Source organism: Mauremys reevesii, linkage group 6 (genome assembly GCF_016161935.1).
Source record: "Mauremys reevesii isolate NIE-2019 linkage group 6, ASM1616193v1, whole genome shotgun sequence".
NCBI lineage: Eukaryota > Metazoa > Chordata > Testudines > Geoemydidae > Mauremys > Mauremys reevesii.
In genome coordinates, this window is record NC_052628.1 from 1,745,863 (window position 1) to 1,771,358 (window position 25,496).

Sequence of the window (25,496 nt, forward strand, 5' to 3'; positions counted from 1 at the left end):
CTGGCCACAGAAAAGGAGACCTGGCAAAAGGAGTACACGTTGGAGTGGCTGACCGAGCAGAAAAGTGGAAGGGGAGTGATGGGAACGCACCAATGACAGACATCCTTTTGCGCACGTTGTTGAAGTCCAGAATAGCCAGGAGTTCATAGACCTTTGTTTCTCCCATTTCCACCACAGTGATGGTCTCAGGGGTCCGCGCACGAAACACAAAGCCAAAGTTTCGGGCCGCGGTGACCAGGGCTCCTTCGTCTGGAGACTGGGCCTGATACACCAGGTTACCTGCCATGCAAGGAAGGAACAATGTATGTTCATCTCGGTCCTGGATATCATCACCCTGCTCCTGATGTGAATCAAACACACGGACTGAGGCATTCTATAGCCACTGCTCATCTCCCGTCCGTCCACATACTGACCAGATGCAATAAAACCCGCACACAGACGCGCTCCTCCACAGGCCACAGACTGACACACGTTAGGGACGGAGAGGCTCCATTAGGTCCCCAGAGCCAGTGCAAGACTGGTTCCTAGCCTCCATCTAGTGGAAGGATCTCCCTCTGCTTGGGAGACGCCGCAGCCCAAGGGATCTCACTGCCAGGCACGTTTCCTTTGCTCAGCCTCCTCACCACCCCAGGTACCGTCCGCACTGGTATTGACGCACCCCCAAGGACAGGACTGCCACAGCTCTCAGTAGGGCAAGGGGATCTGCCCTAGGTGGAATGTGGGGGGACAGGAGCGCAGGATTAGCATGGCAAACGAGCCCCCATTTGTCAGGATGCAGTAGGCACCGCCCCTTGCATGAGCTCAGCTCTGTGACTGGTGCAGGGAGGATGCAGTGCGTGGCTTATTCCCATCGGCTCTGGGGGCCCGGTGCCACCGGCAGCTCTCTGCTTGCAGAGCCTTTGCGCTCCTCGGAGTAGTTATTGCACTTTGGCCAGCCCTTACCCTGGGCCACGAGGCCTGGGAGTCTCCTGGGGTCCTCTGCCCCCGAGGCACCCGCAGATAATGAGCAGCCGCACACTGACTCAGGTGATTAGAGTCCTGTGTGGATACAAACATTTGGATCCACATCCAATCCGCACCAGCACCCTCCAGAGCAGCAGCTCTGAACCAGGCATCTACGGCCTCCTGGGGGGCCGTGAGCCGGTTTCAGGGGGTCCATGGCCCCGTGGGGCCGAAGCCTGGAGCTCCGCGAAGGGGATACCAGGGTCAGTGCTCCAGGCATCAGCCCCCTCAGGGGTCAGGGCTCAGACCCCCTGAAACCACAGCCTCCCCAGAAGGACACAAATCCTCAGTAGAGAACCGCTGCTCTGAAGCCCTGTGTGAATAAACAAATTTGGATCCACATCCAATCTGCCATCCGCAAAGATGGCAAACAATTCAGCCACGTCTTAGGGTTGCCAGGCATCTGGATTTCGACCGGAACTCCTGGTCGAAAAGGGACCCTGGTGGTTCCAGCACCGCAGACCGGGACATTAAAAGTCCGGTCGGTGGCACAGTGGGGCTAAGGCAGGTTCCCAACCCGCCCTGGCTCCATGTGGCTCCTGGAAGCAGCCGGCATGTCTAGCTCCTAAGCGCAGGGATGGCCAGGGAGGCTCTGTGCACTGCCTCCGCCCCCACCCCGAGCACTGGCTCCACAATGGCCGGGAACTGCAGCCACTGGGAGCTGTGGGAGCAGTGCCTGCAGGTGAGGGCAGCGCAAACCATGCAGAACCGCCTGGCCGCCCCTGTGCCGAGGAGCTGGACATGCCGCATGGAACCAGGGCAGGTAGGGGGTCTGCCTTAGCCCCGCTGCTGCACCAACCGGGAGCTGCCTGAGGTAAGCGCCGTCCGGCTGAAATCCCACACCCTGAACTCCCTCCCACACCCCAACCCCCTGCCCCAGGTCAGAGCCTCTTCTGGCACCCTAAGTCCCTCCCAGAATCCGCATCCCAACCCTATGCCCCAGCTGAGGCCCCTCCCGCATGCCAAACCCCTTGGCCCCAGCCCCAGAGCCCCACCCTGCACCGCAAACCCCTTATCTCCGACCCCAGCCCAGAGCCCCCCATCCTGCACTGCAAGCCCCCGCCCCAGTGAAAGTGGGTGAGGGAGAGGGAGAGGGCGCGACCGAGGGAGGATGGATGGAGCGAGTGGGGGGTGGGGTCTCAGAGAAGGGGTGGGGCTGGGCAGGGGTGTTCAGTTTTGTCTGATTAGAAAGTCGGCAACCCTACCACATCTGCAGACGTGGGTCTCCACGGATATAAAGTGGATCTCCGTGGATTTGCAGGGCTCTGCAGATAAGGTGAGCAGTCAGCAAGTGTGAAAAATCGGGACAGGGAGTGGGGGGTAATAGGCTCCTATAAGACAAAGCCCCAAATACTGGGACTGTCCCTATAAAGTCAGGACATCTGGTCACCTTATCTGCAGATGATTTCCCAGTGGACCCGCACCAGCGTCTGCAGGGAAATGATTGCCCAGCATACTGCTACGACGTGCAGGCCGTGACAGCCGTATCGGTGCCTTCCGCAACGCTCACCTTCCTTCTTCTCTTCTGGCATCACGGTGTGACACAGCGAGAGTAACCGGAAAAACCCGTGTGTCGCGGCATCGTCCAGCTTCACGGCTTCCACCAGGCTGTGGTCATAGAACACGAACTTCGGGTCGGCCAGTTGGTTGTACGAGAAATCGACCTTCTCTGTGTGCTGCAAAGGTGAGGCTCAGGTCAGCTGGGCAGCTCACTGCCTCGCCGCGGTCAGAGGGCTCTCCACCCCCACGACTGCCGTCCCCCACACACTGGTGGTGATCCCCTTCCCCCACGACTTCCCTCCACCACCACTCAGTCAGGGCCGGCTCTCCGTTTTTTGCCACCCAAGAAAGAAAAAAAACAAAACACACCTCTGAGAGCAATCGTGCTGCCCCAAGCACGTGCTTGGTTGGTTGATGCCTAGAGCCAGCCCTGCTCACAGTCATCCCCTACCATGCCTCCCCTCCACTCCCTCAGCGATCTCCTGTCCCATGACCGCCCAACCTGCCCCTGCACTCTCAGTCATCTGCCCACATGCTCACAGAGATTCCTTCCCGCATAGGGAGCTCCCCGCAACCCCTGCTCCCCCTTCCCCTTGGGGTGCTCCCCCCACCATGCTTCCCTCCCCACACTCACGCTGATCTCCCCACACAACCCCTGCTCATAGGGTTCCCCTACCACAACCTCTCCCTGAATTCCCGGGGATCCACTCACTGACCCAAGGGGTCATGACACCCTGCTGTCACCGACACCCTGCCCAGGTCCTGCTCCCAGGTGTGACTCTGCTCTTTCCAATGAGAGCAGGACCGGGAGTCCTGTGTGCCCTCGCCATGCTCTCCCGGGCAGGGGAGAAACCCACGTGGAACGGTAACCCGATGTAAAGTGTAAACTCTACCCACCCCTCGCCATCTCTGAAACAAAGTTGCACTGAACGGCGCTCTCTCCCTTTGGTGGGACCCAGCGGCCAGCAGCTTGGGCTGTAACATGTGATGCTTCGCAGCGGGAAGACGCCGCACAGAGCAGATTCCCGCCCCAGCTCCAGTGAGGTCACATGTCTAGAATGAGTCCTGTGTTTCAAGCAGCCCAAGATGACACTTGGCACTTACCAATGGAGCAAATCCCCCGCATTAATGTGTGCAGAGGAGCTCAGACAGCCGGAGCACAATGCGTGTGAGTGTCAAACCTCTGACCTGCTGGTACTGTGCTGCCCTGAGGGTCTGGGAGCCTGGCAGAGCTCCCACAGGGTGATGGCTTGGCAAGAAATAGGCATTTCTTCCGCAGCAAATAAGTCCTCCACATTCTGCTGCCTGAGAGAGTGGGAACTGGCTGGATCCTCGTTGCTCATTTTCAGGCTCTCTAATGTTTGAGGTTTTAAAACAGGTGCAGCCTTTGGAGATGCCAGTGTTTTGGGGTGTGGGCAGAGCCCCACTGTCACTCACCTGCTTCAATTTGCAAACTTCCCACTTTTTAATGAACACCAAGGCCCTGCTGGTCACATGTGCTGAGCCTCCAGCGAGTGGTGGGCACGCAGCGTCTCAGGAAGCCAGCCCCCCACAGCTTGAAGCAGGTCCAGAGGAGGAAAGCCAGGCTCTGGCAGATCGCAGGAGGCCTGTCAGTGCAGGGCTCCCCGCTGTAGGTGCTAGGTGTGTGGGGGGGTGCATGTTACACCTGGGGGGGGTATGGCATGCATCCATTGGAGCACACACCAGCAGGGTGGCAGAGAACACAGAACCTGCTGGCAGCTAACCACCTACCTCAGTGATCTCAGTCCTCTGCCCAGCCATGTCGTACACGTCACCTGCAGGTTACAAACACAGAGCGAGGTCACACACACACACACACACTGCAGCTGAGCGTGCACATCCCGTGGGCTTGGGAAGCTGGGCCAGGAAGGAGACTTTGCTCTCTAGTATGAAAGGCACAACAGAGCAAGCTCTCTGCCACTGTCCCTGCCCAGAGCACGAGTCCACAACGTGGGGGTAATAAGCAGCCTCCTGCTTGTTCCTAGCCCGTAAGCGATGGCGATCGCGGACACTGGAAAACTGCTGAAAATGCCCTAGGCAAAGAGTGGATTCTTCTGCGTTGTAGGAAGGGGGTGAAACACTTAGCCACGTTCTGGAGGAGTTTGGGTTAGTTTTACTGCTCTTTCAGAGGGAGGGGTATGCTGATAGAACTGCCACCCGCCATCATGCAGCCAGCTGATTTGATCAAACAGCTTCTCCGTTAACCTGCCTGCAATGTGACCCGGGGATTAAAGAGCACATGAAAAACCCAGGCAACTGACAGGCTCATAAAGGGGACAGGAACCTGGATGAAGACCAGCTGGCTCAAACTGAACCCAGCAAGCACCGAGGAAGCCAGCTGGCAGAGGGAAATGCTTTCAGGAAATGATTGATACCACCTTTCCGAGGGCCTCTGCCCTCTCCCCTCTGGCATTGGAGACAGGGCACAGCTCTGGAGTCATACTAGACACGCAAAGCCCCTTCTTCCCATCTCCAGATAGCAATACTGTTCCATCCATTCCTCGTGGACAGTCACCTGGCCACAGTGGTTCATGAATTCATCACCTCCAGCACGCACCGCTGCAACTCATCCTATCCAGATAAGCTCACCGGGAAGCTACAGGTGGTGCAAGCACAATGACCTCTCTCTTAAATGGTACGTGCTGGAGAGAGCATATTACAGATGTGATGCACCCCTGCACTGGATCCCCAATCCCTGCCACAGCCCCTTCATGGCTCTGGAACTCACCAAGTATTAATGGAATAGGCCAACACTCAGAAGCCAGTGTTGATCTGCACCTCAGCTATGATCCTCTGGAGAGCACCTCTAGCAGAGCCCGGTGTCGCCTCAAAGAGCTGAGGGCAGTCTTCTCAACAGCTGACCCATCCCTCCAGAGCACGCGTCCAAGGAACAGCCCTAAGCCTAATATCTCCAGGTCACAATCCAGCACTCATCCTTTCTACCATGGTTTTCCTCAAGGACCCAGAACAGAAGATGCCCCAGTAGCATGATCCAAGGAAGAAGCCCACCATGGGGGGAGGGATAGCTCAGTGGTTTGAGCATTGGCCTGCTAAACCCAGGGTTGTGAGTTCAATCCTTGAGGAGGCCACTTAGGGATCTGGGGCAAAAAATGGTCCTGCTAGTGAAGGCAGGGGGCTGGACTCAATGACTTTTCAAGGTCCCTTCCAGTTCTAGGAGATTGGTATATCTCCAATTATTACCTTATTAACTAAACAGTAGGAGAGAGACTTGAGTGTCCATCTTCCGGACAGTTCCCACTGGTTTCTAAAATGCACATGCAATGCCTTCCTACTGTGGTGGGTTGGTGGACAGTAAATAGAGACAGGATGGGCAGATGATGGACAGAGAATAACACTCAGACTTTGATTAATACAGTGTTAAAGTGGGTTAAGTAATTTTCATATGGTACAATTTATTAAAGTAATTTCCCCCACTTCCTACAAGTCTTTCTTCTGGATATCTTATGGTATCCCATTTCTGTGACCCAAGAAGAGAGGAGAGATCTGGCAGAAGGTATAGGGAGGAAGAGCAGAGAGGTTCGTACCATAGGATTTCCCATTAATGGAGCACTTGTTGAAAGCCATGATGTTCTGAGTGAGAGTTCCTGTTTTGTCCGAGAAGATGTATTTGATCTGTCCCAGCTCTTCATTGAGGGTGGTGGTGCGGGCCTGGGCTGGCGTGTCGTTCAGCGGGTAATACATTTTACGGTCCCAGTCAATGTAGAAGCTGTTGCCCAGGCGTATAATCTCTACACTGGGGACAAGGAAAGAAGATGATGGAACATTCATGAGGGTAGGGAACAGGATCTTCTCTCTTCAGCTTTAGGGCCAGCAGCTGCAGTTAGGACAGGAATCCAGGCACTGTGGTGGGCTGGTGTATCCATCAGACCATCCTGAGATGGCTGCAGGTCACATGCATTTTAAAGCTGACAAGCACCATGAAAACAGCTGCTAGACCGAAGTCCAGGTTCCTTCTGGGTTTTTAGTACCTTTAGTACCTTCAGAGAGACTGAGATAGTGCTGCTTTCTCCTAACCTGTGACCAGTCTATATGGGTGCTCGATGCTGTCTGTGTAAGCCAGGCACAGGGCCTGGGTGGCCGAAAGTATGGCTTGCAAAAATACCCCCCGGGTGTGGGGCAAGAGGCAGCCAGCCCTGCCCCAAACTGGGCAGTACTGCCAGGAGAGAGGGTGTGGTTGAGTTAGTCCTTCCTGGGAGCAGGCTTTGCACTCCAATGACAGAAACCCTGAGGGAAGGCAGTGGTGTGAACAGTGCCCAGAGGTGAATCCCACCCCAGGACTCCAAAGGCCCCGTTAACCCTGCTGTGATTAACCAGCAGCACTGCACTCTGGGACCTGAAGCCTGTGTAGGGCACAGCTCCAGACTGAAGGGGAACGCAGCTGCATTGATCTGCTTCATTTTCTGCACATTAGGGTGCAGCGTTCAGGTTGAATGGGTTTAATGGGGTTCTCAGCTGGGCAAAGCTAGGATGCCCCATGAATTAGCGTGCAGTGTGCAGGAGAGCCAGAAATGGTGGCCTTTCTGAAGCTTGAACAAGGCAATCTGACCTTCAGAGCAAGTGAGCTCTTGTGTGATTTAATGTAATCAGAGAGATTTATTCATACATAAGCAACTTGAATTTCCATTTCACTGTCAGCGTGAACTACTGGACAGGAAAAGAATGAATTCTGTGCATGCTCTAAACACACTCCAGAATGTAACTTCCAACCTCCTAATCCCGAGTGCCATCATTCACCCTCCCTAACCGCCTTACTGAAAAACCAGCAGCCATAATTCAGCCCTGTGCTTAGTGGCTTGACAGCATAATCCCTCCCCACACCACCTCTAGGAATGTTATGCTAAATACTGAGAAGCAAATCCTGGTCCCACTGTAATAAATCGCAAAACTCTGAAAAGTGAGATGTAAACGGTAATAAATGAACCCCTCTCCTTTGTCTCACTCTAGCAGCTCCTATCTGAGGATCTCAAATTGCTTCACATATGTGTCTCGCCCACCCATTCACCAACTATGTTTGGGCTTTTATGGTGTAAGCTCTCTGGGGCAGTGACTCTCATTCACTCTATTTGCATCGTGCCTAGCACAATGGATTCCCCAGAGTCCTCTAAGTGCTGTTGGAATACCAGTGGTAACAAGCTCATTACTTACGCTTCAAAGCCACTGCTGTGAAATACATATTATTCCTAGCTCCGCTTTCAGACGGTGAAAATGTGGCACACCCGGTCACCAGCAGCAGAGCTGGGCACAGAACCCAGGACTTCTGATGCCTATTCCTGTCTTCTAAGCACAAGCCCATCCTAGGTGGGGGCTCTTCTGGAAGGACACACTTAGATGTCTGGGATCCCTGCTTAATCACAATGGTCTTTGCTCCAGGTTTGCATAACTTGCACACTGCAGACAGTGGAACTCCGAGAGAGACAATCTCTGGGGCTCCTCCTGGGGCAGCCAGCTCTGCACCAACCTCCATGCAGGGCTGCGGCAGAATCCCACCCACCCACGGGACATCTCTGTGGTTTAGAGTTATTCTAATGAAGCCATTTCAGGCTCAAAGAACTAACATGGTGGTTTTGGGGAGAGGAGGAAAGGGCTTGACTCAAGCACAGAAGGAACGCGTGGTGAAGTCTGTGCTCTTACAGGGGGCACTAATCAATACAGACCCATTGTGGGACCCCAGGTATCCTCACTAGATGGCAGCCATATGCAGAGTTGATTTTGCTGAGAGCTCAGCTCTGTAACGCACTCGTAGAACTGGAAAGCACTGCTCTCTGCGAAGCTGAATATTAAAAACCCCTTTCAAGCAGGCACTGTAACACGGAGGGCAGTCACATACCTGACGTAGAGCGAGATCGGCACCACGGTGTTCAAAATGATCACGTAAGACCAGAACATGAGGAACCCAGAGTAGGCAGCTGAGTTTACGCCAGCTGCCCAGGGCAGGTAGACTTGGAAGTAATAGCCCTTGTCATGTTCCCAGATGCCGTTCCCAATGGCCAGGATGAAACACATCAGAGCTAAAAACGCAAAAATCTGCAACAAGAAGATTTGCATTTCAGAAAACAAAGTGTCTGTGTTCAGTGTGTATGGGCAGTGCCCTGATTACGTGGTACAGTATGAGTCAGAGACACAGCGGGGAAAGACCTGCTGGTATTAGGTTACCTGATCTAACTCCTGGCCAATGCAGGACTGACCATTTATTTCCCAGCTCAGTCATAGACTTCCTGGTTGCCCAGAGGAAAGTCACTTAATCCCTCTATGCCTAAATTACCCCATCTGTGAATTGGAAAGAACACTTCCCTGTCTCAGAGGGGTGCTGAGAGGGGCTCTGATACTATGGGGATGGGCACCATATAAGAACCTAGTTAGAGAACCTCCAGGATGCCTGATCCAAAGAATCTCATAAGAACGGCCATATAGGGCCAGACCAAAGGTCCATCTAGCCCAGTATCCTGTCTACCGACAGTGGCCAATGCCAGGTGCCCCAGAGGGAATGAACAGAACAGGGAATCATCAAGTGACCATCCCCTGCTGCCCATTCCCAGCTTCTGGCAAACAGAGGCTAGGGACACCATCCCTGCCCACCCTGGCTAATAGCCACTGATGGACCCGTCCTCCATGAACTTATCTAGTTCTTTTTTGAACCCTGTTATAGTCTTGGCCTTCACAACATCCACTAGCAAAGAGTTCCACAGGTTGACTGTGAGTCGTGTGAAGAAATACGTCCTTTGGTTTGTTTTAAACCTGCTGCCTGTTCATTTCATTGGGTGACCCCTAGTTCTTGTGTTGATGATGATCAAATACCACTTCCTTATTTATTTCTCCACACAGTCATGATTTTACAGACCTCTATCACATCCCCCCTTAGTCGTCTCTTTTCCAAGATGAACAGTCCCAGTCTTATTAATCTCTCCTCATGCGGAAGCCGTTTCATACCCCTGATAATTTTTGTTGCCCTTTTCTGAACCTTTTCCACTTCTAATCTATCTTTTTTGAGATGGGGCGACCACATCTGCACGCAGTATTCAAGCTGTGCACGTACTAGGGATTTATAGAGAGACAATATGATATTTTCTGTCTTATTATCTCTCCCTTTCTTAATGATGCCCAGCATTCTGTTCGCTTTTTTGACTGCCGCTGCACATTGAGTGGATGTTTTCAGAGAACTATCCACAGTGACTCCAAGATCTTTCTTGAGTGGTAACAGCTAATTTAGACCCCATCATTTTGTATGTAGAGCTGGGATTATGTTTCCAATGTGCATCACTTTGCATTTATCAACATGGAATTTCATCTGCCATTTTGTTGCCCAGTCACCCAGGTTTGAGAGATCCTTTTGTAGCTCTTCACAGTCTGCCTGGGACTTAACTATGTTGAGTAGTTTTGTATCATCTGCAAACTTTGCCACCTCACTGTTTACCCCTTTTTTCAGATTATTTATCTTTTCTCTCAGTGCCCTTCACACCTCCTGATACAGCCCCACAGAGACTGAACACTGCAGAGCACATGGGATTATCTTTGATGTACTGCAGTTCATCATGGGAAACACGGGTGGCTCATTAATACACTTTGTGGAAGTATTACAAGTGCTAAGGGGCAGAAAGCAGCTAAACTTCCTAATATTACAGGAGCACCCATCTGACAGGGGTACAAGTGCTACTTTGCCTCTAACACGATTGTCACCAATGTCCACATCCTCTGCACTTTAGGTGTGTGTGCAATACACATGCTTAGGCAAGGGGTCACTAACTTGCTTATTTACTTGGCCTCCCTTGGTCTGTCTCTATCCACCTGTTGTCTTATACTTAGATTGTAAGCTCCATCGTTTTGCTCTGTTTGTACAGCACCTAGCACAGGGGGGTCCTGGTCCCTGACTAGGGCTCTGAGATGCTACAGGAATACAAATAACAACAGTGCTCAGTTTTCTTTGAGGGGAGTGAGCTGTTAGCAGAACATCAGTGCTAAGGGTTTTTCCTGCTCGGCGGGACGGAAAGAGGGGAATAATGCTGTAGTCTGTGTCACCACTAACCAGTGTGAACAACGCTGCATGGCATGCTGTGGTTACTGCTGCAGCACATGGAAACTAGGAAGTGTGCAAATACAGGCCCGGCCAGCAAACACGTGCTCCCTAGAGCAGTGCTTCCCACCGACCTCGGGGAAAGAGAACTGAGGCCTTGCAGGAGCGGGCCAAGCTGATTTCCATGGGCTAACATTTAATGTCAGACCCTGCCCTCCAGCTGGCTCCGTGGGTTCTGCACCCATGTTTGAAGCAAAGAGAGAAGGCCTGGGCAGCCAGCAGTGAGAGCTCTATTATCCCCTTCCTGAGTCTGCTAAGCACCGCCTCCCCTCTGCGGCACAAACACGGGCCTTGCAGCAAAAGTACTTCCTTCTGCGGGACGGTCTGTCCTAGCCGCAGAACATTAACTTCTTTCTGAGCTCGCTAGGGAGTGATGTCTCGCTCTTGGCCCGATTTCAAACAGACAGCCTGCCGCAGATTCCCACAGAAGCAACCTTTCTAAACATGGAAAAAGGCAGAGGGTCAGCCTGGAGAGAGGGTTATTTCTGCCTGACCTACTTGGGAGGCAAGAACTGCATGTAAACTGGACAGCGTTTCAAGGCTGTTTAAAAATTAATTTGTCACTGGGAGAGTTACAGACAATTAAGCACAAATGAGCTTTTCCTGTGTTTACATTGTGCAAGCTCCATTTCACCTCAAGTGAAATATTTTTAGCTCTGTTTTTATTTAGGAAATGATGGCTTTTTGCATTCTTTTGGCTCAGTACGTCAGCAGTGCAACACACTGCCTCTGGTCACAATCCTGCTCGTTCACCTTTCTGATCATCCTGTGAGAAAGGAGGCCCTGACCACAGTCCCTTTCGAGCACGAAGGACCTGATTACTGGAGCAAAACTATCTGAGAGCAGGTGTGGGAAAGACCGAGCAGTACTTAGGTACCCAAGTATTCAGTGTCCCAGAAATGCCTAAGACCAGCAGACACCTGGCCCCCTCAGCCATGGAGAAGACAAACAGAGGAGATGCATTCAGCTGCAACTTGCTCAGTTCTCCAAAAAAGCAAGGAGCTAAACTACGCTTGTCTGCAGTAACCCTAAAGTGGAGCAGAGAGTTGAGTGGATCTGACCATGGAAAGAAAGCTCAGTATGTGAGACACACGTAAATTCTGGGAGATGGGTGGTTAACTCTGAGCAAGGGCCAGATCCTGAGCTCCTCAGTATCTGTCATCAACACCACCTTTCTCCCCCTTCCTGTGGGGGTCCCCAGGTGCTCTGTCCTGGCCCCTCTCCTCTTTTCCATCTAACGTCGGGAGGAGGAGACATCCCCAGCTGGCATGGGTTCTCTCACCTCACCCAGCGCTTCTCCCACAGTCCCTCTGACCCTGCGTCTCAGAAGGCCTGCTGCCACCGCTAACTCACCACAGCCCAGGAATGAACTCTCTCCTCCCGACCTCCCCCCTTTCTCCATTACCCCGATAACTCCTCCATTCCTGCCATTGCTCGCCCCCGCCCAATTCTGGGGTCATCTTTAACTCCTCCCTTCTCCCCTCGCATCCAGGCCATGGCCAAGTTCTGCCCCCTCCCCCCAACTACTAATCCACACGCTGTCAGCTCCCCTCTCCTCTAATGGCAGCTCCTCCTCTTAGGTCTTTATGAAACTCCACCCAGAGTCACTCCAGTCCCTGCAGAATGATTCCTGTCATCCTGCTGCCTGGCGCACTGACCTCCCGCTTCACTGCTTCTCACTGCCAAGGGCAGTATCGCCCCTGCCCCAGCCTCTTTCTGCGTCCCCAGCCCCACTCTGCCAACGATGCAGCCTTGATCCTCCTTTCCTCCCGTTCTCCCACACACGGCTCTGCACCTTCTGCCACGCCTGGAACAGCCTCCCAAACACTACCCGGTGTGAAACCCCCAACGCCCTACGCCTGCCGCGTGACCCGTGGAAAGCAGCACATTCACACTTCCGAAACAGCTGACCAGACCTGGAACTACCAGGCTGGGGCCTGTCATTGTCCTGGTCCTTTGGCTGGAACGTTGCATGTCTCCCCTTGTGCTTCCTTTAGTTTCTGTTTTCTTAGACTGCAGACAAAGCTGCCCTGCGTCTGTACAGTACCAAGCACGCTGCAGGATCTACTGTATCCGAATTAATCACAACTCTTCTGCTCACTGAAGTAAGGACTGAGTAAAGACCCCAGGATTGGACCCTGCTGAACAGCAAGAAAGAAGCCCAGAAGAACAGGTTCCAGAATGGAGCCCTTGGAAGCCAGAGGCAGCCTGATCCCTAGACGCTGCCCTACTGAAACAAAATGAGTCTGTGGAAAATAGAAGGGCAAAGGCATTCAGATACTGAGGCAGTTACAAGGCATTGTGAGTATCCAACAGATTCAACAAGACGTGCTGATCTCCTGTGTCAAAGGCGGCCAAGAGACATTGCAACAGCACAGAAACGTGACCCTCATCGGCCGCCATCACTCCCGACTCCCTGGGGGCAGACTCCCGCACTGTGCTTGAGAGACAAACTGCACAAGCAGGAGTTGAGCAGATCCTCACTCATGGCAGTGCAAGTACCCAGCTCCCTACAGGTTCCAGGCATCTCACAGAATTCCTGTGGCAGCCACAGCTCCATGACAAGAGGGGAAAACCACCCCCAGCCGGAGAGGGGGCACTGTGTGAGAATCACTGGGATCCGAATATCTGTGAAGAGTCCCCCTGGCCAAGGGCCAGGCTCACAGACGCCTCCGTGTCCTGAGCCCTGTAGGCTCTGAGGAACAAAAAGCTGAGAAGGAAAATGACCTCCAGGTGCTGGGCCAGGTTCTCAGCTGGTGCAAAGCAGGGTAACACTACTGCAGTTGGTGGAGCTGCACCCGCGAGCGATCTGCTCCCCTGTGTTTGCGATGGAGCCAGTGTTTGCTGCACTGTTAAACTTTATTTTATAAAGGAGAAAATTGTTGGCAAAGGTGTGTCACATAACGCCAGAGCTGGTCTGGCTGGCGGGTTTAAACTGAAGTTCAAATGCCAAATAAGCGGCTGGCCAGTCAGAGTACTGCCATGATGTGTGAAGGTTAATGTGCACTGGCGCGGTCACATCCCCCTGAGGCCGGAGCTGATTTAATGGACATACAAGGGTTCACTTTTGTGGGCGTTGCACCGGCTTGATGGGAGCCAGTCTAATCTCGGTTTGTTTGTTATGATTTCAGTCTCGTAACATTAAACTCCTGACAGTCTCCATGCTCTGAAACGCATGAACAGAAGCTGCTATTGGAAGCTAAATATCTGGGCTAAGCTAAATTCTCTTTTCCCTGAGCACGCTCCTGAGCTGTTCTTCAAGCAACATTGGCTAAGGCACTGGCTAGTGTGTGTGAGTGAGCACATCTCCCCGTAGGGGCAGTGCCCAGCCGCTAGGACAGGCTGCTAGCCCGCAGCGGCCACTGAAAGGAGCCATGCTTTAAGCTCCAGGCAGAGGCCCTGGGACGGAATCCCCAGGACTGATCCCTGCTGAGGACTGTGGCATCCATGTGTGAGCAGCTGCAGTTTGTTACAATTGTCAAGAAGTTTCAATCACAAATTTGATCCGCAGCATTTTAATTAGCGGAGAGTCAGAGACTGTCCCGCTGGAGTGTAAATATCTGTTTAGTGCTTTAAATTTACCACTTGCTAAAAACCCCCAGTCTCTGGTTATGAATGAGCATGCAGTATTTTCCTCTAATGCAGGAGCGCCAGCAGAGAGCACCATGTAATTATCGAATGCTGTGCAGACAGACATTACTGCAGATATCAAGGAAAAAATCAGTGTTTATTTAAATGGAAAACCACCAAAGATATTTGGGAAAATGTTACTCGCAGGCTTCTAAGTGGATATCACCAACAATGGAGAAAAAGAGCACAGCAAATGAAAAGCCATGAAGAGAGGTCCTGGACGCTATCACTTTAATGGCCCAGTTCTGCAGGATGGGAGGTCTGAAAGGGGCTGCAGAAATCCATATGCTAATGTACTTTTCTAGCATTCTTCTTGTTCTCATTAGTCCCTTTTGATGTCCCCTCATTTGTCAGGAAAGAGGGTGGAGCACTCTGAAATGATGAACATGGCTGAAGGAGTGAAGACAAATTAATCAGACTTACCACTAACACGAGGACATTCATTAGCCGATCAATGCTGGTCCGTTTAAAGGCTGTTTTCCCACAGTTCTGCATTAATTTGGTGTCTGGCCCTAGTAGATCAAACACAGCCATGATTTTTAAGAACACGGCTCAATTCTAGAGCTGCTTCCCTTCGAGACGCCAAAGCACTTTACAAACATACATTAACCCTCACAAGCCTCCTGTGAGGCAGGGTCACATTGGTATCCCTGTGTTACAGATAGAGAAACTGAGGCACAAAGCAGTAATATGACTTGCCCGAGAGAGAGTCAGAAACAGACACCAGAACTCCTGACTCCAGCTCCCTGCTCTTTCCTGCAGCCAGTGCACCCTCCCTTGTGGGTTTAATTTATTTTATGGAGAATAATGATACTATATCAGCAGCGACCCGCATTGTGCACTGTCACATGTCGTCAGTGCTACAGAAATAATCCAAATCTCACCCCTATAACAATGTGGATTTCCCGCGCCCCCCCACACTAATACAGGAGGCAATTCTGACACACTGATACCAGGGTGTAACCTGGAGCATTGTGTTTCTCTAAGCTAGTCAGGCTGGCTTGGAGCTGGGACCTGCTCAGTACATGCTTGGAGAGATAAAGTGATTGAGTTCCCCAAGCTCACTCTGCCATCAAACAGGGTCAGTATTTGAGGACTCTTTGCCCAGGTGGATGGGCTGAGATTTTCGCCCATGTTATTTGCTGATCCCAGCTCCAGGGGAAGAGAAGCTGCTCTTTATGTCAAAGAACCCATCATAGGGTTCACTATTCCTCTCTCTTGCGGCCTGGTCTAGAAAACTCCCAGTTAAAATCCCGCTCATGCTGAGTTTGGGATGTTCCTAGCTTGGGGCTAAGAGGAAGGTTCAACGTTCCACTTGTGTTCTCGTACCCAGTGGAAACCAAGCTTCCAAAGGGGACAAAAGTGGCTCTTCTCTGCCCACTGGGAATTACACCTCCCCCCCCCCGTTACAGTTTTTTCACTCTGCACCTCTGTGTATTCCACCTACCAGCATAAATAACAAGCCCAAAGCACCATTCTGTGTTCCTAATGGTGCAGCCCCTCAGCAGCATCTTCTCATTGTCCAGGGCAAATTTCTCCCCACGGAGAATAAGAGTCCCGGTGAACTTATCCAGTTTGTTATTCGGTGCCTCACATTTGACTTCACCTGTAAATAGAGATCAGACAATGAAAACTTTCCCGGGACTAGCCCCCCGCTGGGCAGCACACACAACGTCCTCAGCTGTGCCCTGCACAGTGACCAGGTCAGGACCTTAGCTGTCCACCCGTATCACATTCTGCTGGACACTGCAAGCACTGCTCCGCATGGAGCCTGCTCCTACCCGGCCTCCCCACGGCAATCCAATCGTCTGCATTGAATTACTTTCATATTTAGGTTTTTCCTTTGCCATTGAACACAGGATGGTGCCCTGCCCTTTGAGGCCATGTCACATCCCTAGCTGATAAGTTCCACCAGCCCTCTCTCACCTGGCAGAACCCAACGGAGATGCCCTTCTCCTTGCCAACCCCTCAGCCACAAACTAGCCTGCTCCAGCTCCCAGAACAGCATTGGTAGAGGCCTTCAACAAATACTGATGGACAGATGACCTGATGGACACTTCACAGCATGAAATAATCCCAAAGCAGCCTGAGAATAAGCTGCAAGCAGCAGAGTGTACTGGAGGGCAGTGGAACAGCTACATGCTGAGAACACACATACATGCAGACAACAGTGTCGAGCAGAATCTCACACAGAAGACAACCCTGACCTGGCAAGCATGGGCTGCACCACTGCCTCCTGCAGCAGCCTTGCTAGTGAGTTGAAGGCCCACACTAGGCTGGACTTCCAACCTACGTCACAAGAGCAGCCATCACTGATGGAACAGACTAGGAACAACAGAGGAGATGATAGTGCAAACAGTGAACATACCTGATTGGGTTTCTTTAGAGGTACCGTAACTCTGCCCATTACAACACTGGACTGATGCAGTCTGCACCACTTGGGATGCCCCACTGACAGAGTGACTACATACTGGCACCCAAAGAAATGAAGCAGGAAAGGGCTCATAAGGTAAGCAAGGAGAGCATCTGTGAAAAGGCAGGAAGAATTGCTGGGTGCAAAGGAATAAGCATGCTTCAATATAAGCCTTCTCCTCGCCCGCCCCCAAAGCAGCAGAGTGACTGCTGCCTAACCAGGCCTTAGAGACAGGTATCTTCGCATGCAGCAGAGGCTGGGAGCGCTGTGTGCAAGTGGGAGCGCTTTATCGAGGACTTTGTAGCCCAAAGGACCATGGCCATAATATGGGCTAGAAGATGGGGAGTTTTCAGAGAAAGTGCATGTGTGTAACAATTCCCGACGCTCTAGCAGGGTCGCAGAGGACCCTCCATAAGGGGGAGAAGAGCTATTTTAAGAACTTGACTCCTGTGAGTTCATGGTTTCCTCACCCTGCCCTAAACACAGTCCCCTCAAGTTGTAGCAGGTCAGAACTTAGCCCCCTTTCGCGGGGTATGATTTTATTAACAAACAAAGCTCAAACACCACACAAAATCCTGCTGAAGTCCTCTCTGCAAGCTTAGTTATTCCCAGAGTTCCCTCCCAAGGACTGCTCAGCCCACACTCTCAATCCCCCTTTCTCTCTCAAGCAAGGAAGCCGGCCCTGCCTCCCTTGCATCTGGGTAGGGGAATGAGCCACTTGACACGGTGAGTCAAAACCTCTGGTTGCCTTTTCCCAGCAGCACCCTCATGCGCTAGCAGAGTCAGGGTTCCCGCTAACGCTGTCGGCCTGGTACATTTACCTATTCAGTTTTCTCTCAGACTCTAATAAGCACAACTGGGAAATTAATGTCTGAGGGCTGCACGCGTGGCCATAATAATAGCCAAGTGTCCCTTTTCAGTCCACTCTATTTTAGTCTTTTCTGTTCCATCCCTTGAATTTCTTCGGAACCCGAAGGAAGACATGCTTGTCACTGGCCACCAAATTCCCAATGGCCAGAGGAGTGGATTCTGCTCCATAGTCTATAATTGTCTCTCCTTATAAAATGTGCTCACCCACTACTCTAAGGCCCAGCTGCAATTAGTATAAAAACTATTATTCAAATCAACAATTAGACCCAGGGTTCAGAAAGGAGCCAAGAGATTGACTAGAGGATTAGAAAACATGCCAGCTACTGCCAGACTCCAAGAGCTCAATCTATTTAGCTTAGGAAAGAGAAAGTTAACCTGACTTGATCCCATTCTGTAAGTACCTACGTGGGCAATAAATATTTGAGAACAGGCTCTTTAATCTAGGAGACAAAGGTCTAACAAGATCCCATTGCTGGAAGTGGAAGCTAGATACATTCAGACTGGAAATAAGGCACACATTTTTAATAGTGAGGGTCATTAACTATAGGAACAACACCAAGGATCATGGTGGATTCCCCATCACGGGCAATTTTTAAATCAAGATAGGATGTTTTTCTAGAAGATCTGCTTTATTTCAACCACAGCTATTGGACTTGAAACAGGAATTAATTCAGGGCAGTGCAATGGCCTGTGCTATGGAGGAGGTCTGACTAGATGATCAAAATAGTTCCTTCTAACCTTAATCTGTGAAAAACCACACACATCTCTACCTCCCTAATACTCGGGCAACCAGCTCCCTCCCACTACAACCTTCTCCCCACTGCTCTCTACCCAGGAAGAGCCTGGGAGAAGCGAGAGGCTTTACAGGTCAACCAACAAGGGAAGTGAATTCTAGAGCTGAGGCTGCAGCATCAAGAACACCCTGACTAACGTCTTGTGTTAAAACCAGGACGGTGTTAGGGTGATCTCCAGTAACTATGCTGTGTTGGTACTTACAGATGTACAGCTTGTAAGGCAGAAGAGACCTTAGTGATCATCTCACCTGACCCATACAAGAGAGGCCATAATATCTCACCCAGTGATCCTGCATTGAGTACAATTACTGGTGGGAAGTTATTGGACACCCACTGAATCCATTTCATCCAAAAGGTGTAAACCCCATGAAGCCTGGACCTGGCCAGTGGCAGCTAACTGATACCTGATTATTGTTTCCTCTCATGTCTCCCACTTCCCCAAGTCTAACAATAAATAAAGTTCATCTTGGAAAAATCCCCCGTACCTGACCCGGCACAGTACCGACAAACACCATGCTCTGGGTTAAGCATTTTGCTTCACTGCCTTTGTGAATTAGCCATCCAACCTTCTCCTCTCTTCCTACCCCATGAAGCCCTTGCATGAAGAGCTCCATAAAATAAAATATTTAATACTTGTACAGAGGTTAGCTACAGAAATGTTAGGTTAGGTCTAATCCCAGGCACTCTTCCCAGTTCTTTGCCAAATATTAATCACAACAGGAAATATTGTATTTTCATGTTAGATATCACAAATAGGGCCCCTTTTATTTAAAACAAAACTAGAGATTTTGTAAAAAATAAACATAAGATAAGGGAATAATTTTAACTTTGTAAAAGATTTTGAAACATTTGTTGAGTCATAGAATCATGGAATCATAGAATCTCAGGGTTGGAAGGGACCTCAGGAGGTCTCTAGTCCAACCCCCTGCTCAAAGCAGGACCAATCCCCAACTAAATCATCCCAGCCAGGGCTTTGTCAAGCCTGACCTTAAAAACCTCTAAGGAAAGAGATTCCACCCCCTCCCTAGGTAACCCATCCCAGTGCTTCACCACCCTCCTAGTGAAATAGTGTTTCCTAATATCCAGCCTAGACCTCCCCCACTGCAACTTGAGATCATTGCTTGTCTTGTTCTGAGTCAAGTTATGCTCATTTAGAAAAAGCAATTGTTTTGATCCTCGTTAGACAAACTGTCTGAGAAAGGAGTTCTCTATCTTAAAAGGAAGATTTTGGTCTCCACATTGTTACACGCCAGGGCCTCTTCAGTAAAATAAGGGTTTGAACCCTTCACTCAGGGAAGGACCATCATTTACAGGGGGCTTCCCAGTGCGGCAATAAAAGTCTGCAAGAGCTCTGGAAATATGAAAGCCCAGAGCCACAGGCCTCACTTGAGAGAAATCCAGTGATAAGGTGTCGCACAACTGAGAAATCGGACCAAGAATATTGTTCCCTAAGATCCCACTGCAGAAAGAGCGGGGTCTAGCAGCCCCTTTAGATTGCACAGCTTAGAGACATTCCGAGATCTTTGAAATATGGACCAGCTGATCACCATTCCGCCATTTATCGTGGATATGACAGTGGAGTCATCGACTCATTTCAGTCATTTAGCTTTTATTTCCTATGAATCTGGTGCTCAAGAAAAGTCCCCGGAGAATAGGGGGAGCAGCATTATAAGCTGAACTACACCACTGCTCTGCGCCATTCCATTCGGGTTCTGAGCACCTTCTAGCTGGGCTTTGAGCGATGTGACTAGCATCTGTCACATGGTCTCTGTCCTGTCCTCTCCCAGCAGGAGACCTGTGTGCAGAATGGAATGGTTTGCTTCTGTAGGGTTGGGTTGGGGGGTTTTTGTGCATGTTGCCAAGTGTTTAGGTTAGAGAAAGCCAAGTCAGAGAAGCTGGCTGTGCAGGCCCTTGCCTGAACTGTAGCTCTAGGAGGTTAGAAAAAAATAAGTCTAGTCTTTTGTCCGTGGCCCATTATGCTGTGGCTAGGGGAGGAAATAGGGCCAAGTGTGATTTCTGTGACATGGACACCTGTCCACCAGGCGCAGGCCCTCGTGTTCATTTCACATAAGGGACATGGAACATGTGATGTGGCAGGGACACGTTTCACAGCACACCTGCTTTCAGCGTGTTAGCTGCCAGGCCGTGACAGCAAAACATTTTCAGATTCATCTTTTTGGTGATGTTGAGAAAACAGTGAAAGGACAAAAGTGCAAAGCTTTAAACTGAGAAATCCAAATAATCCCCCCCGCGTGCAGATGGGCTGGTTCTGCTGCTAATATTGGTGTAAATGAAGTGTAACTGCTCTAAAGTCAATGGATTTACATCAGTGTAAAACTGCTCTGAGATCAGAATCAAGCCCTGTTGGTGAATTCAATGCAGTGACTACCTGTTGTGTTTCCCAGGGGGCGGTTTGCAGGAGCCTTACATGGAGGGTTTGATGGGGTCTCAACAAGCCTAGACAGACACTAAGTGACAGGCTTAATGCGTCTCGCCACGTGACTGCCCACCCACTGCAGTCAATGGCAGCACAAGATCTGATCTGCACTGCGTGCCGCTGCTATCCCAGAGAGCGCTGGGCAGGGACCCAGGGACCTGCAGTGCAGCTTGGAGAGAAGAATTCCGACTTCGGGTGGAATTCAGGCCTTAGGGGAAATGCTTTGGGACCTTCCTTTTTTCTGCGCACTCACCGTTGAAATCAGTCAGTTTCTGAAGGTTCTCTCCCAGCTCCGCAGTGACCGTCAGTGCCTGCTTCACTTTGAGGTTGGTTTCCCTATAATAAAAGCATGAGTCAAACTCCTACATGACTGGTCACTCTTCTGCTCCTGGAGCTGTTCTCATTCATTAGGATCCAGATGGAGCTTGCAGGGTCCGCAGGCTGCATCTCCTTATTAAGAGTCAAATCAGGACCCTTTTTACATGGCCACAAAGGGAATATAGTCCTTTGCCACCGTATAAACGGGTTCTGCACCAAGTCAGCTGATCCTGCGGAACGCTGGGCCAGGTGCAGGGGAGGGTCAGAGGGCTCTGGTCTCCCGCCATCACTGCAAAGCGTCGAGCTGGACACGTGAGCTCTCTGAGCAGCCCTCTGTCCAGCTACGTTCTTACACCACAATCATCCCTGTGGTATCTGAGCACCTCTGTGGGTTCTGGACCCTCTGTCACTGCAGGAGTTACTGCAACCGTGGGGCAGCCAGGTAGGGGAGGGTGCCCTCCCACGGACCTCAGAGAAGCACAGCAACGTTCACTGCCCCTGACATTATCCCGTAGAGCTGCCATGGGCAGAGTCACAGCCCGTCTCTGGGCAGCAGGAGAGCTGGGAGGGCTACGCGGGTTCCATGCAGCCTTCCCTGAGGTGTGACATTCTCTCAGGTCTTGCTTAGGCCTCTGAGCCCACGAAGCCAGGCCAAACTCCACACCTGAGGCTGGCTCCACGCCACCAAGAACTGGTAAGCACAGAATCTGGCCCTACAGACGAGGGTGGCACCACCTTTTCCCAACGAACAGGGACTGAGTGTGGCCCTCAGACTTGTGGCAAGCTGGCCAGGGGGCAGAGTGATGGAATACAACGGGTCACCAGGGCGACGCTGGGAAGGGCCGATGTTCACATAGAATAGTGGCTGAGAAGAGCAGCCGGGGGGGACATAAAAACCACAGAGCTGTTGCTGCCGAGGTGAGGTATTCCAGGGACATGCATTGTCAATGATCAATGGGTGCTACCAGAATTGCCAGCATGAGTAAAACGGGCCCAGGCCTCTGCATGTGAGGCACCGGCCTTTGGTGGGATACTGCTGGGGAAGCAGCCATTGGTACTCGGCTCAAGACACTTCCCAGAAGATCACTCGTTATGAGCAACTGATTGGAACCCAAGCTGCCTCCCTCATCAGAGATCTGTTCGGAGGAGTAAGCAGCGACCTGGGCTGTGGGGCGCAATCTTTACCCAGGGCAAGTTTATGGCAAACAATTATTCCTCCATCTCGTGCTCAGATGCATAACAGGAAACTGAACTGAGCTGTGACCCTTTGGGAACCATGGGGCAGGAGAACGTGGCATCGGCAGAGATGTCATGTGACACACAGTGTTCTCTAGGTAGAAAAGAGAAGATGCTTATATAGGAGCTGGTGCTGAAAGAGCATTTTACTGTAGGGTTAGAAAACACGATCACCCTGCACTTGCTGTGTGCAGTCAGGGTCACGCGTCTCCTGGCAGGAACAATCAATGCTCTGTGGATTCATCTCTGGACTGGGCAGCATCGAGGACACAGAAGCAGCTGGGCCTCACAACATCAGGATTCACCATGCAAAAATGAGCCTTGTGTGTGCAGCCCCAGGGCCGGGCTCACTTACCCATCCAGTTCAGCCGTCTCGATGTACGTCAGGCTGTGCGGCTCGCTGCTTGAGAGGAGCAGTAAATCTGCCTGAACACAAATAAAACCAGGGCGGTATGAGCTTACACAGCCACAGTGACGTTCCCTTGGGATCTCAGGACAGAGGACACGGTTACACTACAACTTCAACTGACTCTGTGAACGGAAAACGTATTTGAAAATCTCTGAGCCAGTTAGCGTCACTAGCGAATAACTTGCTCATTTGTCTGAGGAGTAATTCCAGAGTCACGGCGCACGTGGCGACAACAAACTGCACTCACCGTCACAAAGTTGTTGTTCTCTAGTTTTATGATGTCTCCCACTTGGATATTCATCCATTTATCGCCCTTCAACCTGCAAGAGAAAGTTCCCTTTGAATAGTCACAGAGCGTAGAGCGCTCCGACCCCGAGGGAGGCAGCGGTGCTCTCGAAGCCCGTTCGTCAGTAATATTAGGACTTGACGGTGAGCTGTTGGGGGCAGGGACTGTCGTTCTGTCCCGTGTCTGTCCAGCACGTAGCACAACGGGGCGCGGGTCCATGACAGGCTCCTAGCCACTACCAATATACATCAATCAGAAATGCGAGGGGTTCACACACACATGCGGTTGGGAAGTAGGCTCCATAATATAAACATGGCACCTGTGCACTATTCTACTAACAGACACTGACTTTTCCTTCTCTTCTGCTACAAATCCAAAATCTAGGTGGGGTCCTGGGGAAGAGATTCCCTTCTACATTTTACTCAGATACCACTAAAATTACTTGGAAATTAGCCCAATTACTTAAGTTGTCTAAGTCCCCTAAAGAAGATCAGACGGTGCAAAGGCAGCTCTGACTCTGTAGATCTAGCTGTCAAAAAGGGCAGCAGCCCAGCTGCGAAAGCTGCATGTGCAATTATTCCGGTCCCTGCTGTTCATGCCTTTTCTTAATGCACAAAGCAAGATGTACAGGCATCCAGCTACCTCTCTGGTACCGCCAGGTTGCATGAACAAATCAGAATTTCTGCATATGCAAAAACTTAAGAGGTGAAAAATTGCCTGAATAGTTTTACAGGCAGCACTGGGTATATGTCCCCACAGATCATATGGACCTGATCTGGGTCTCCGTGAAGTCATTAGTAAAACTCCATTGGAGTTCAATGATAGCAACACTGGAACCTGTGGCCTCCAGCCGTTTGACAGGGGAAGTGAATTATGCACTTTGCTATATAAACGCATGTGTTCAGTGGGGATGGTAGTGACGGTGTGACTGGTTTCAGATTTACTGGACTGAAAATGCTAACAACCGCCGCAAGTCACTGGTTTCCAGCTTTATTTCATGGTTCGTATCATTTGGTGGTGTTTGTACAATAACTGGCCTCTACAGTATGGTGCAAGACATAGGACGACCAAGCACTTCACCTTGTCACCAGCTATACTCCAAGAGCTGCTGGGTCTTCAAGGAACAGTGAGTACAGCACTCATCTCCTTGCCACAAAAGCCCAGCACTCTACCACTTGAGCAAAAGGAAAATCATTGCTAGCAGTAAAGGGCCCATGACACACAGTTGAACAGTTCTGATTCCATCCAATAGATAGCAGGTGTGTGTGTGTGTGTGTGTGTGTGTGTGTACAGAGAAGTTTCTTGTAGTTGTTAATTTAACATCAAAAGTCTTTGCTGATTATGTCTAGTTCTGTCTGCTCAGAAATTAACAAACAAGACAAATACATATGACACAAGGGAATGCAGCCACATCTGGTGTGTCTGGGATATTTTGTAAAATAATCTGTCATTGGCATCTCCTATTTAAAATCTACAGCCCAACTTTTTGTGTGTGGGCTGATGGCTTTAGTGCCCACACTGACAAAGTGACACTAGCTTTTGCTACTCATTAACCAGATACGTTAACCAAACAATAGCACACAGCACTGTGAACAATGAACTTTCCTGGGTCGCTTGTCATGCTCCTTGTACTGAAGACGGCATAGTGAAATCTAGCTGCCTTGTACGGTGGGTGGGCATGAAGGAACAAGACTCTAGGAAAACAGAGCACACACTGGGATCCCATGAGGTAAAATAACACCTCCAACAAAGCTGCCGTGATCTCCGGTGGAAGCACAATGCACACAGTAGAATGCACATAGTAGGATACTTTAATAGTCACATTTGTTGAAGTTGTCAGAAATTTTGATTTTTTGTAGAAGCGTCTCCTGGAGACAAACCTTCAGCCAAAATTTCCGTAAAGAAATAAGATTTACCTGCCATTAATCAGCACCTGGACGGGACGGTTATTGACATGATTGTCACTTTTGTGTCGATTCTGAAAAACATCAAAGTTGATCGGGTGTTAGAAGAAACTTCACAGAAACCAAGTGTGTGTGATCAAAGGGTAAAGCAATCCCCTTTCAGGATTCCTGCCCAGCTGGGAAATGCTAAGGGCATAAGCGCAAGGACAGAATAATGCCATAACTTTTTCTATGCTCTTAACCCTCCTGTTTAGGGGAAACTTGGTTCAGCTAAATCAGAAATCAAGATGTCTCTGAAAGACAGAAGAGGGGAAACACCCATCCCCATTACCAGGGCCAACCCTGCACAGGGGCTGCTTCTCTTGACCCCTGCACTTTACGAGAACCAGTGTTTTGGGTGCTCGCCAGCAATATGCACCCATGAGCCAAAGATTCCATTCCACCTCTCTGGGGGTCTCGCCACCCAGCATTAAGTCCACGTTTAACTCTGGCAGCATCTGGTGCAGAGGGCTGGCTGGGACAGAGACTGACAGGCAAGAAGGGTCCTGGGATGGAAGGCCCCACTCTGCAGAGAAAGAGCTAGATGG

General features: G+C 50.7%; 1 protein-coding gene across 4 annotated transcripts in view; it reads right to left on the reverse strand.

Annotated features, from left to right (window-relative positions):
- Positions 1 to 25,496, reverse strand: part of LOC120407658 (phospholipid-transporting ATPase ID-like) — a 119,056-nt gene that overhangs the window by 35,417 nt on the left and 58,143 nt on the right. For all 4 annotated transcript variants that reach the window (XM_039543450.1, XM_039543448.1, XM_039543451.1 and 1 more), the window contains exons 6-16: positions 24,922 to 24,983; positions 22,967 to 23,039; positions 22,666 to 22,736; positions 21,010 to 21,092; positions 15,690 to 15,848; positions 14,666 to 14,754; positions 8,372 to 8,568; positions 6,069 to 6,277; positions 4,255 to 4,298; positions 2,513 to 2,678; positions 91 to 279 (exon numbers count right to left, since the gene is read on the reverse strand). In XM_039543450.1, coding sequence (XP_039399384.1) covers positions 91 to 279; positions 2,513 to 2,678; positions 4,255 to 4,298; positions 6,069 to 6,277; positions 8,372 to 8,568; positions 14,666 to 14,754; positions 15,690 to 15,848; positions 21,010 to 21,092; positions 22,666 to 22,736; positions 22,967 to 23,039; positions 24,922 to 24,983 — 1,342 coding nt within the window. The remainder of the gene's footprint in view (positions 1 to 90; positions 280 to 2,512; positions 2,679 to 4,254; positions 4,299 to 6,068; positions 6,278 to 8,371; positions 8,569 to 14,665; positions 14,755 to 15,689; positions 15,849 to 21,009; positions 21,093 to 22,665; positions 22,737 to 22,966; positions 23,040 to 24,921; positions 24,984 to 25,496) is intronic.